Source organism: Puma concolor, chromosome D4 (assembly GCF_028749965.1).
Source record: "Puma concolor isolate L17-30 chromosome D4, mPumCon1.1.hap2, whole genome shotgun sequence".
Taxonomy (NCBI): Eukaryota; Metazoa; Chordata; class Mammalia; order Carnivora; family Felidae; genus Puma; species Puma concolor.
This window is the reverse complement of record NC_141679.1, coordinates 91,310,585-91,321,764: the sequence shown is the minus strand read 5'-3', so window position 1 is coordinate 91,321,764 and position 11,180 is coordinate 91,310,585. Positions and strand designations below refer to the sequence as shown.

The following is an 11,180-nucleotide window of genomic DNA, read 5'->3' as shown; positions in this document are numbered from 1 at the left end:
TAAAGACTGAGAGGTGGCAGCTTTTAATTTTGTCGCAGAACCCCGATACCTATTCGGGTTCTCGTCCCAGTACGCTCTAACTACGGGAGTTACCGCGCCGGCGTGGGGGCGGGGGGGGGGGCCTGTGGCTTCAACCTCCTGAGAGCAGACTCCCGTCTCTAGCGGTTGCTCTTTGCTGGCGGTTTTGCTTGTGAGCCTACTGCCCAGTGTCCTCTGATGTCTTAGGGTAAGCGTAGTTTTCTTTAAGGGAGAGGTCCCAGGAAACCAAGCCAGGCAGACAGGTGGGAGAACACTTTTTATTCTTGACGGTCGCCCCCGAGGAAGCAAGAATACAGAATCTAAGTCGCCCCCTGCGAAGGGAAAAACCAACAGTCAGACAGTACTTCCAGCAGCCCGGAGGCCAGAGACACAGGCTACGACGTCAGAGCCTTGACTGCGCCCCGGAAACCAGGGGACTGTCTTACTTGGGAGCCGCAGAGTCCTCCCGGCCCCTCTCATGGCCTCCCTCCCCCAAGTAAAGGAGAGCAGAGGCAGGTTCGTTCCCCCTTGGGTCCAGACACCTAATGACACCGAGGAAGTTTACTGCGCCGGCCCCCAGCATCCTGGCGGACGGAGGGACCCTACAGTGGCCGCAGCGGTGGGAAAGGAGCCCTGTGGCCTCCCGCTTGGTGGCTCTGCCTGGAGAGGCGGGCCTGGCAGGGTGCTGGCCTGGAGCTCCCGGAGCGCCTAGGCGGGCCAGTGCCCCGGCTCTCGCCAGCCTCTCCCGGCAACACTGGAAGTGGGCGCAGAGCCTGAAGCCCAGAGGCGTGGAGCGGTGAGAACTTAAAAGTGAGCGAGAGGGAGACAGGTTCTCAGTGGTATATTGGGCAGTCCCCTTTGGGGTTCATCAGTTGCCATGACCGGAGCCCAAGTGAAGAGTCGGCAACCCCCCCCCCCCCCACCACACGGGGCTCAGCAGGGCGCCAGCTCTGAGTTACAGCTTCCCGCCAGGTGGTCTCCAGGGAGGTTTTGGACATCCTTTGTCTTTCCCCCTTGGTTTGGGGCTGTCTTTTGTAAGTTGCCTAAGTTGGTGTTTTCTTAACCAAGACTGGGTGCTCATGGTCCGGGAAGGCGGAGCGGCTGCTGCGGTGGCTTCCTGGCGTGCCTGGGGCTCACTCACATGCAGCACAGCTTTGCGGGGCAGCTTCTCCGAGTGGGCGATCCATTCTTTCATCAAGTCTAGGACCATGGGGATGAGGCTGACGATGCCTCCGTAGTGGTTCCTAGCCTCGTCACAGCTGAGGTGGTTCACCACATCGTGAGGGTACCTGCAGGGTGGCAAGAGGGGGCTCTTCCAGACCGGGGCAGTGTCTAATCCTGACCACACATTACAATCCCCGGGGAGGTTCTGGACGCTGTGGTTCGGCGGGCTCGCGGGGCCATGAACCGTAGGTAGTCCTGGCATAGAGAGGCAAGATGCTTGAACCACTGGCCTGTGGTCGTAGAGACCCGGATTAGGGGCCGTGGAAACCCGTAACGGCTCCAAAATGTGCTTAGTCCCTCCGACTCTCCTCATCCCCAGTAACTAAACAGCATCCTCCGGAATATGGTGCTTTGTGCTGAGGACTCCCCAGGGCTCGGAATGAGGGAGCCACACTGGGCGGTGCTGAGGCCCATATGCCCACAGGGATGGGCTCCAGAAGTCCTGCTTCTCCGTGGGCTTCTGGGAACATCTGCTCTGACTCCCCCTCCCCTTGCCCAGTGCTGGCTCGTCTGTGTCCCACTGTATGTGGGGCCTCAGCGTCCCTTGTTTTCAGTAAGAGGATTTGTTGGGTTGGCCCTTTGGGTACATCGGTGGGCCTCAGATTCCCCACCTTGGGGCGGGGGGCGGTGCTGGACAGTAGCCACATGACCCATCAGTCCCGACATTCCTGTCCTCTGGAGAGAAGGCTCCTTCCTGTGGGACCCCTCCCTCCCATCCTCACCCCACCGCCCTCCCCACATGCTCATGCTGCTGACGCCTCCGGGACAGGCCCAGAAGCCACTTACTTCACTCGCAGGCTGCTTAGGTCATTGCTTTGGCTAACCAGGGATTTGCACTTCTCGAGCAGGTTGTTGGTGACCGGGGTGCCAGAGTGCAGGGCCTCGAAGTTCTGGCACAGCCTGTTTAGCTCTGTGCAGATGTCCAGGAACATGAGCAGAATGCGCCGGTCCGTGGAGTTGTTGCAGTAATGTTCCATGTAGCTCTGCACCTGCAGGGGCCAGGTGGGGCGAGCTCAGGAGGTACCACCGGCCCCCAGCTGGTTTAGGGACCAAACATCCAGGAGCATCCCCCCCCCCCCACCGGTTCCTCGTACCCTCCCAGAGTCACAGGGGAGATGCAGGCACATTGAGGCATGTGGACTCACAAGTCACTACGTAGAGTTAATGTCACTGCGTGTCCCAGGCACCCCGAGAGCGCTGGGCAGGCTGGGTCTGCCAACACCCCCACCTGAAGCCTACACGCCTGGTGCCGGCGGAAATATCTGGCCCATTTCACGAACGCTTCCCCTCCCCTCCCGGTCCCCTCCGGGGGCCTCCCCTCCCTCCTCCAAGCTGCCTTTCAGTTGCTCAGGGACGTCTTCCCAAATGATCCGAATGGCTCCTTCCAAGAACAACGGCTTTGTGAGGGGGGAGAGGCCCTGACAGCCGCCGGGGGACCCGAGGAGGGCGGGGAGGAGCCTGCCAGCCGGTGTAACTACAACAGAGCAGAGTCTCTGCGCTACCAGGTGTGTGTGGGCAGGTCACCTTTGGATGACCCAGGTCCGGGGGTGGGGGTGGGGTGGGTGCAGGTGAGGGCCGAGAATCGACACTTCACATGCAGTGTCAGTGTCGGAGCCTGGGGCCACCGTTTGTCAAGGCCCTTCGTTGAACCTTGGGTGAGAAGGCCACGCCCTGTGCGTCTGAGGGGCGGGGTCACGCCCTTCGTTGAACCTAGGGTGAGAAGGCCACGCCCCTGTGCGTCTGAGGGGCGGAGTCACTCTGGCTCCCGTAGATTCTGAGCCGTGGCTGCGGGGAGGGGTCTCACATGCTCCATCCTGACGCTGAAAACCCGGCCATGCCCCTCCCTGGAAGTCTGAGCCTGATTTACTCCTACACAGTTCAGGGGAAAGAGGGTATTTTCTGTAGGTTTAAAATTTCTCACGTTAAAGATCTGGGAGGAATATTCACGCACAGCGGAAGGGAGGGTTTTTGTTGAAGGATGTTGCCAGCAGGGGTTGCTATCTCTGGGGCCTGTGTGCTTCTCCTAAGCGGTTCTGAGCCCTGGTCCCCACGCCCCGCCAGCGCTGTGAGCAGCTGGCCTTCCAGAAGCCGACTCCCCGGCAGCCGGCGACGGGAGGGGGTCCCACTTAGGGGTGTGCTTCTTCCTGGAGGGCGAGCTCCGTCTCCAGGCCTCCAGGTCCCGCAAACTGGGATGGCAGCTAACTCACAGGGAGACCCGGGTCAGGTGACAATGTCTGCAAACGGGAGGCGCGAGGTGCTTGGCGGGTCGGTTTCTCAAACCCCAGTGGGATCCCACTGCTGGGACCACGGGCGTCAGACACTGGCTGAGCGGCTCCCTCACGAGCTCCTTAAATCCGCACACTCCGTCTTTTCCAGACGAGGCAGCTGGGGCACAGAGAGGTGACTCACTGGCCCAAGGTCACAGAGGGGGCGTGTGGCTGAGCCGGGACCCGAACACTGGCCGTTCGGCAGAGTCTCCAGCCCGCTTTGGTATTTACTCACTTATGTGGTGAGGGAACGAAGGGCCCGTTCCCGCCTCGTCAGGATCTGAGTCCTGATCCCGGCACAGACACGCCTGCCCTCTCCGGGCCTCAGCCGTTTCACCCTCCATGCAAGGTGTCGCCCAGGAGTCGCTGGGCCCGGCAGGTCCCCAAGAGCCCGGCCCCACCGCCCGCCAGCCCACGAGGTGCCACCTGTGCGATGCTGGAGATGGGCCGGATCTTGTCGTGGGCGTTCTCCCTGCAGTGCTCCAGAGCAGCGATGAACGTGAACTGTTGCTGCTGGAACAGCTTGTACTTCTGCTCGATGCCTCGCAGGGACTCCTTCGCCTCATTCATGGTCTTCCTCAGCGGTCATTTACAGGAGGACGAGAATCTGCCGGGGCGGGGGGGCGGGTGGAGAACACAGCAATGAGGCCCCAGACTGCCGACCCCGCTCTGGAATGTCAGACCAGCATGCCCACGGCCCCTCTCGGCATCCCCCCTCCCTCCTGCACTCACTCCAGATCCCCCAGGCGATCCAGGACCCAAGTCCCTTTTCCCTCCAAGGACACGTTCTTTGCCACGAACCATGACTTCCTTCCCTCAAGTGTGGCCAAGATTTCTCTGGGCCTCAGTTTCTCCACACTGTGGACGCCCACGCACACCCACACCCACGGCACCAGATGTGCTTCGCGTGAACGGGTCGGAGGCGGCCAAGCCAAGGCCAGGGGTGCTGGCGGGAGCAAGGGGCCAGGACACCTGGCAAGGGCAGGGGTGGGGAAGAACACGCTCCAGGATTCCTAGGAGGCCCCACCCAGGCGGAGAGGAGGAGGCCCGAGAGAGACGGGAGGCATTTCCCTCCACTGTGTCGGCCTCCGCATCCTGAGCCCAGAGCAGGGCTGGAGCAGGGAGGGCATCTCTGTGGCAAAAAGAGGGACGAAAGGAAACGCAAGGGCAGATCAGAAGTTGGCCTCCAGGACGCGACGGGAGCGGCAACTCTGAGAACTCGGGGAGGGCTGGGAGCTGACCTGTGCGGGTTAGGCCCGGACGATGGCACCCCATGGACCTCAGCAGGCCTACTGTAAATACGACACAGTGCATTCAGCCGCAGTGCCCAGGCCACCCCTGGGAGCCACAGTGCCTGTGTTTGCTCGCACTAGCTGCGGCTCCAGGGGGGTGGGCCTGGTCCCGGGCCGGGCAGGACACTGGTTTCCTGCCCACTCAGCCCCCTGCCGGAAGTGGGCAAGTGGGAAGGGGCGCCGGGGTTGGGGGGGTGCGGTGGGGGCCTGGGCCAGGGTGAGGCACCAGAAAACCCAGCACTCGAGCGAGGGAAAAACATTTAACGTGCTATTTAAAGAAATAAAAGTTAACACCAAAGAGGAGGCCGCAAAGCGTCAGGATTTTAAAGACGGGATGGGGTCTGGGGCTGTGCCATACTGGAGCCCGAGGCAGAAGGAATGGGTAAAACCGATCCTGTCTTTACATTTTTGGCGACAGAAGTGGATTTTGCATGGATTTTGATGTTTTTAAATGTGATTTGCCTTATTATTGGAGTTTGGGGCACCCCTTCCCATGACTCGCCTTGCCTGGTCTGGGCCCAGGGCTTACAAGTGACTTGGGGGTGGAAGACCTAGAAAAGTCAGAGCACAATTTATCCACGGGATACAGGTGTGCTGTTTCGAAGGGGCACGTGCACTGCCATGTTTATGGCAGCACTCTCGACGACAGCCAAAGGATGGAAAGAGCCCAAATGTCTACTGATGGAAGAATGGAGAAAGAAGATGTGGTCTATATATATGATGGAGTATTACTCGGCCATCAAAAAGAATGAAATCTTGCCATTTGCAACTATGTGGCTGGAACTGGATGGTGTTATGCTAAGTGAAATTAGAGAGTCAGAGAAAGACAAAAATCATAGGACTTCACTCATATGAGGACTTTCAGAGACAAAACAGATGAACATAAGGGAAGGGAAACAAAAATAATATAAAAACAGGGAGGGGGACAAAACAGAAGAGACTCATAAATATGGAGAACAGACTGAGGGTGGCTGGAGGGGTGGTGGGAGGGGGGACGGGCTAAATGGGTCAAGGGCACTAAGGATCTACTCCTGAAACCACTGTTGCACTATATGCTAACTAATCTGGATGTAAATTTAAAAAAATAAAAAAAATAAGTTAATAAAAAAAATCCTTCTAAAAAAGAAAGGTCAGAGCACAGCACACAGGTGGGTTTCTGGGTGGGGGCGGGGGTGGGTTGTGCTTTCAGTCTGGCCTTCCCCATAAGGCTCAGAGCTGTGCTTGGTGGTTAAGAACCCAAGCTCTATTCATAGTCCTGGTTCAGATCTTGGTTCCACTACTTCCGGCTGGCCTTGGGGTGAGCCTCTGAGTGCTAATGCGCTAGAGGGAAGTAACGGCCCGCAGCCTCCGGGCCTTGGGGCGAGCACCGTGCGAGGTGCAGGCGGAACGTGTGGAGCCCGGAGCCCGGAACGCGCAGCGCCTGGTTGTCAGAGCAACCGAAGCTGCTGTGATTAACAGTGTGCACACAATGGCAGGAGCAGGCCACAACAGGCACAGTGCACACCCTGAGAGCAGCAGGGTCTGCTGAGGGCTTGAGCTCCGGGAGAGGAGAGGAGGGGGGAGGGGGGAGGGGCATTAGGAGGGGGTGACCTGGGACTATTGTGAGCAAGTGCAGGAGGCAGTGGGCAGGGCAGGCCGGGGGAACCCCCAAGCGTCAGGCAGAGCTAGGAGAACCCCTGAAGGCCAGAGGGGTCAGAAGGACTTCAGGCTTCCATTCGTTTGTTCACTCACCCCTTCTGCAGGGCCTATCATATGCCGGCCCCGATTCTGAGTGCTGGGTTATATACACGGCAGGGAGCTAAATAGACAAGCCCCTCTTCCCTAGAATGTAGCTTTCAGAGTGGGAGGCGGACAACAAGGATGAGCCACCGAACAGTGTTGTGGATAAGAGCGCTGCCAAAGGGAAAAGGAAGCAGGGCAGTGGGATGGGCACGTTGGGACGAAGGGCTAAGTGCGGTCTGCAGGAGGGTCCTTTCTGGAGATGGGTGGGTGGCGGGGGGCAGACGAGAGCCATGCTCCAGCCTGCAGTGAGGTCCTGAACACCCACCCCAACCCTCCCCATGGCAGTGACTATCGACGGGGCTCTAGGAGAACCCTGGCCATGCATGGAATCCTCACCACAGCTCTCCCAACGGTACCTGATGATCCCCACGTGACAGACGATGAAGCTGAGGTCACCCCGCTAGAAGTGAGCAAGCCCGGATTCCCCACTCAGCTCTGCCTCACTTTATAAAGTCCGGGCTCTTGGATCCCTCCCTCCGTGACGGTCCATAGAGACAGACATGCCAGACATCAGACTGACCCCAGGCCGGGAGTGGGTGGCTGGGGTGGAGGGGATACCAAATGCCCAAAAAGCTGCCCAAGCCCTCCTAGGGTCACACACCAGCTGGACCCCTGGGCCTCGTTTCCACTTGCAGAGAATGTTCTCTGCTCTCCCCTCCCCTAGTGTTCAGGGGCCTGCCCTGCGTTGTCTGGCTCCCTGCCACCCTCCCGGGGCTTCCCGGGGCTGTCAACTTCTCCAAGGATACAGCACGACCTTGGCTGGTGGCCCCAAGAGCCCCTGAGAGCAAAACTGACTTGGTTCTTGATCCTAGCGACTTGTGACATGCACGCCAGGAAACGTCGTGAGAAGAGCTGTAATAAGCTATCCAAAGTGATCGTCCCTTGAACGAGTTACTGCAGCCAAATTAGTCTGGATGAAAGGCACCGGGTGCAGGCACTTCTCGATCTGGGGGAGGAGGAAGGAAAAAATGATTACCCAATAGGTTTTAGGCTTTAATTGATTTGTATTTTTCCAGGCTGCTAAAGAAGATTAAATCGTGGTATGAAAAGCGCCTAGGGCTTAAAATAAATGAGGAGAAAGGCAAGTCATTTCAGAAATGTCCAGGAAGCAAACTGAACCTCTCCAGTGCAAATTGCAGGTTTGGTTGTTGTGTTCTTTGTTAGGGCGGGGCGGGGGGGGGGGGGGGGGGGCTTCCTTTTCTTCCCCAGCTGTCTTTTCAGTTGGCTTTGACAAGCCAACCAAGGTGTGCGCGCTTTGAGGAAGCGGTCCTGAGGGGAAGAGGCGGATTTGCAGCCTTTTACAGTCGGAGGGCATGTCTCTGGGCACTTGGTGGCTGCTGGGAAAGGCTTTTGGCTAGGAGTCAAGACGCCAGCCCTGGCTCTGCCTCTGATTAATGAGTGAACTTGGCCAAGAGTTTCCCCCTTTCTGGACCTCACTTTATCTATAAAACAAGGGCGATTGGATTAGAATATCTTCAAGGGGACTTCTGATTCTAACGCTTTATGGTCTACAACTGATGAGAAAAGAGACCCAAAAATGGGAAATGACTGGCCCCAGGTCTTACGGTCAACTATTTGTTCACCATTCTGATCCTCCAATTTCTGACCTGTAAGATGGGAATGAAGGTACTTATTCCTGGGGGCTGGTGCAAATATTAAATGAAGTTACTACTAAATAGTAGCCCCGATGCGCTGTGCCCTTAATACACGCCAGGAGCCCGTACTTCAGGCATATGCGCTCACGGAATCCTTCCATAATCCCCACTTCACAGGGGGAGGAAAGTGGCGCCCAGAGCAGGCTCACACGGGTGGAGCCAGGAGTCGAACCCGGGGCATTCTGTATCACAGAAGCCAGACGCCCCGTCCATCATGTACCTACCCCATAGTTTTGTTAAGAACACAGCTCAAAACCGGCAGCTCCTTCTAAAAATGGCAACAGACAAAAGCTGGAGCTCCCAGCTCAGCGCCGCGTCCCATACCAGGCTGCCCCAGTCCCGCTGGGGATTGACGCGATTCGAAGCGCTCCTTCCTCCACCACGTCCCACCCACCAGGGGCGGCATCGGGGTTCCTTCCGCTCCCTCCCCTCCTCCCCCCAGGGCTCGGCGGGGGGGGGGGGGGGGGTGCGCTTTAACCTTACTGGTCCTAGGCCGACCTTCACTCACAGAGCTCCCCGAAACCCGAGCGCCTCCGAGTGTGTCTGGGGCCAGGGAGGGGCTCTTCCCAGGGCCCGGAAGGTTGGTGGGTGGGGCGGGGCCGCGGGCCCGATTGTTCCCGCGGGTGCCATAGCAACCGGGTCACGTGGCAGCGCTGCCTCGCCCCGCGAGCCCCCGCCTTCCCGTCCGCCCCAGGGACTCCCCTACCTTTTCCACAGCCTTCCCCAACCTCTACTCGCTTTAAAGGTGGGAAAACTGAGGCCCAGAGAGCAGAGCCGGGCTGGCCCGCGGAGCGCCCGACGCCCAGGTCGGGGCGCGACGGCGGGACCAGCGCACGACCCGCCTCCCGCCCCCACGGAGGGCCGATGTGCCCCCTTGGGCGTCTAGGCACCTGGGGCCCTCCTGGGGGCACCTCTGGTCCTGGAAGGCTGGAGGGCCACCTCCTGAGACGCACAGACCGCAGTGCGAGCCCGCCACGGGGAAGCACCCGCCCCCAGGGAAGCACCTGCCCCCCGCAGCTGAGCGCGCGGGCCCTGGAGCCGGGAACGAGGCCCGGTTCCAGCCCCGCGGGCGCGCGCTGATGACGCGACGGCGCGGCGGCCCTAGCGACGGCGGTCTCCAGGGAGCGGGCGCGCGCTGATGACGCGGCGCCGCGGCGGCCCTAGCGACGGCGGTCTCCAGGGAGCGGGCGCGCCGCACGGAGGCATGGACGCGACCACCGCCCCTCACCGCATACCCCCGGAAATGCCCCAATACGGGGAGGCGAACCACATATTCGAGCTGATGCAGGTGACCCGGGCAGCCCCGCCCTGTCGCGACACCGGGCGCCAGCGGGAGCCTCTGTCGCGGTAGCAGTGCGCGGCTGCGACCCCGCTGCTGGGGGGGATGGGTGGGTGTCTGACTCCTGTACCGCTGGGACCCTGAGAGATGCCTCGGTCGGAGGACGCCCCCTGCCCCTGTCCTGCGGACCCAGGAGGGAAGAAAGGGGGCAGCCCACCCGGTCAGGTTTTGGTCATGGCTCCGCGCCAGCTCGCCCAATGGCCTGGACCAAGTCCCATTCTTTCCTTTTCTCGAAGCTATGAAATGCTGGGTTGCAAGAGCTGATCTTCAAGGGGGCCCCTCGGCGCTAACAGTCCCCAGTCCGTCTGCCGTGTTGGTTTCTAAGCTGGGGAGTGTCCGAGTTTCAAGGTGACCTCACCATCCCCTGAGATGGCCACCTCCTGGGACAGCAGCCCTGTGCCCTATGGTTCGGACAGGAGCATTTCCCACATGTCCCTTCTTCATTCGGGTCAGGAGTTCCCAGCAGCTCCCAGCCTCTCATCCTGGATTTCTGACCCGACTGGGCCCTCATCCCCTGTATGACCTTTGGCAAAGCCCTGCCCCTTCTGGTTGCCTTCTGCATCTCCTGGAGGCAAAGGCTTTCAGGAGCTGGACTGGGAGAACTCTCTGCCACTCAGAGGTTCTGAGGGCCACAGGGAAGCTGGAGCCCAGTTTCTAGAGCATTTGCCCCTCCAGGTATACCCTGTCCCCAGAGGCACCACTGTGGTGACGCTTGTGCTCATTGGAGCCTCTGACCCGTGCACGTGAGAGCAGAGATCAGACTACCCACCCCGAGTCTCCATCTCTCCAGCAAACATATGCTTCCTTTGGAAAGGGTCAACTGAAAGAGGCAGAGAGATTTTTTCTGCAACTGAGTGGCCAAGCCAAGAAAAGAAAATGGCTCGCTGAGTTACAAGTCACTGGCTGGTGGGCAGAGTGGGGCCAGCTCCTGGGGGTATCGCGGTCTGCTCTAGAGAACCTGGTGTAGCTCAGCTTGATTGTTGGAAAGAGCAGCCTGAAAAAGCTCCTAATCAGTATTTCCAGTCCTTAGTCATTTCTGCATTCCCTCCACGGTTTTCACTACTTTTTAAAACAGTGTTAGACCCTCAGGATGTTACAAAGATAGTACAGAGTTCTGATGTACCCTTCCCCAACTCCCGCTCCTCCCTCCCCGCCCCCCCCCCCCCCCGCCCCGTAATGCTATCTAACATAACTCTGGGACATTGACGTTGGTCCAAGACAATTAACTAGGCCGCGGCAATACTTACTTGGGGTTCGTCCATTTTTACCTGCACTTCTTTCTTTTTGGTGTATTATCCCATGAAATTTTATCACCATGTTTCTCCGCTTTAACCTAATCATTTTGAAATGTTTGTTTATTTTTGAGAGAGACAGAGACAGAGACTGTGAGCATGAGCAGGGGAGGGGCAGAGAGCGAGGGAGACAGGATATCCCGAGCAGGCTCTGCCCTGTCAGCACAGAGCCCCATGTGGGGCTCAAACTCACAAACCACAATATGATGACCTGAGCTGAAGTCTCATGCTTAACTGACCAGGCCACCCAGGCGCCCCTAACTTGATCACTTCTTTAAATCAACCCACTTTAAAAAATTAAGTAATATTAC

General features: G+C 58.9%; 3 protein-coding genes across 14 annotated transcripts in view; 2 read left to right on the top strand and 1 right to left on the bottom strand.

Moving 5' to 3' along the window:
- The window catches only part of TSC1 (TSC complex subunit 1), a 22,549-nt gene extending 22,324 nt beyond the window's left edge, over positions 1 to 225 (top strand). The window contains exon 15 of the mRNA XM_086683956.1: positions 163 to 225. Coding sequence (XP_086540082.1) covers positions 163 to 225 — 63 coding nt within the window. The remainder of the gene's footprint in view (positions 1 to 162) is intronic.
- Positions 226 to 282: 57 nt separating this feature from the next.
- Positions 283 to 9,321, bottom strand: SPACA9 (sperm acrosome associated 9). Of its 9 annotated transcripts, XM_086684392.1 has the most exons (7): positions 8,722 to 8,851; positions 7,379 to 7,529; positions 3,936 to 4,116; positions 2,029 to 2,231; positions 1,160 to 1,307; positions 465 to 560; positions 283 to 350 (listed from the first exon to the last, which is right to left on the bottom strand). In XM_086684392.1, the coding sequence occupies exons 3-6, from the start codon at positions 4,077 to 4,079 to the stop codon at positions 495 to 497; spliced, it is 561 nt and encodes a 186-aa protein (XP_086540518.1). In that variant the 5' UTR covers positions 4,080 to 4,116; positions 7,379 to 7,529; positions 8,722 to 8,851; the 3' UTR covers positions 283 to 350; positions 465 to 494. The 9 variants fall into 9 exon arrangements, with proteins under 9 accessions (XP_086540518.1, XP_086540517.1, XP_086540519.1 ...); XM_086684391.1 differs by having other exon boundaries at positions 283 to 560; positions 8,722 to 8,850; XM_086684393.1 differs by lacking the exon at positions 465 to 560 and having other exon boundaries at positions 8,722 to 8,850.
- Positions 6,872 to 11,180, top strand: part of AK8 (adenylate kinase 8) — a 129,990-nt gene continuing 125,681 nt past the window's right edge. The window contains exons 1-2 of one of the 4 annotated variants that reach the window (XM_086684383.1): positions 6,872 to 6,989; positions 7,600 to 7,722. In XM_086684383.1, coding sequence (XP_086540509.1) covers positions 7,681 to 7,722 — 42 coding nt within the window. In that variant the 5' untranslated portion in view covers positions 6,872 to 6,989; positions 7,600 to 7,680. Of the gene's footprint in view, positions 6,990 to 7,599; positions 7,723 to 8,927; positions 9,527 to 11,180 lie in introns of those variants that run through there. The other 3 variants (XM_086684382.1, XM_086684381.1, XM_086684384.1) reach the window with 3 other exon arrangements.

Excerpts from the sequence above, each read along its gene's own strand:
- SPACA9 (XM_086684389.1), bottom strand. The coding sequence starts at position 4,079 with ATGAATGAGGCGAAGGAGTCCCTGCGAGGCATCGAGCAGAAGTACAAG. Across the intron at positions 2,232-3,935 it reads CCATCTCCAGCATCGCACAG|GTGCAGAGCTACATGGAACA; the intron begins GTGGCACCTCGT and ends TGGCCCCTGCAG. Across the intron at positions 1,308-2,028 it reads CTAAGCAGCCTGCGAGTGAA|GTACCCTCACGATGTGGTGA; the intron begins GTAAGTGGCTTC and ends GCCACCCTGCAG.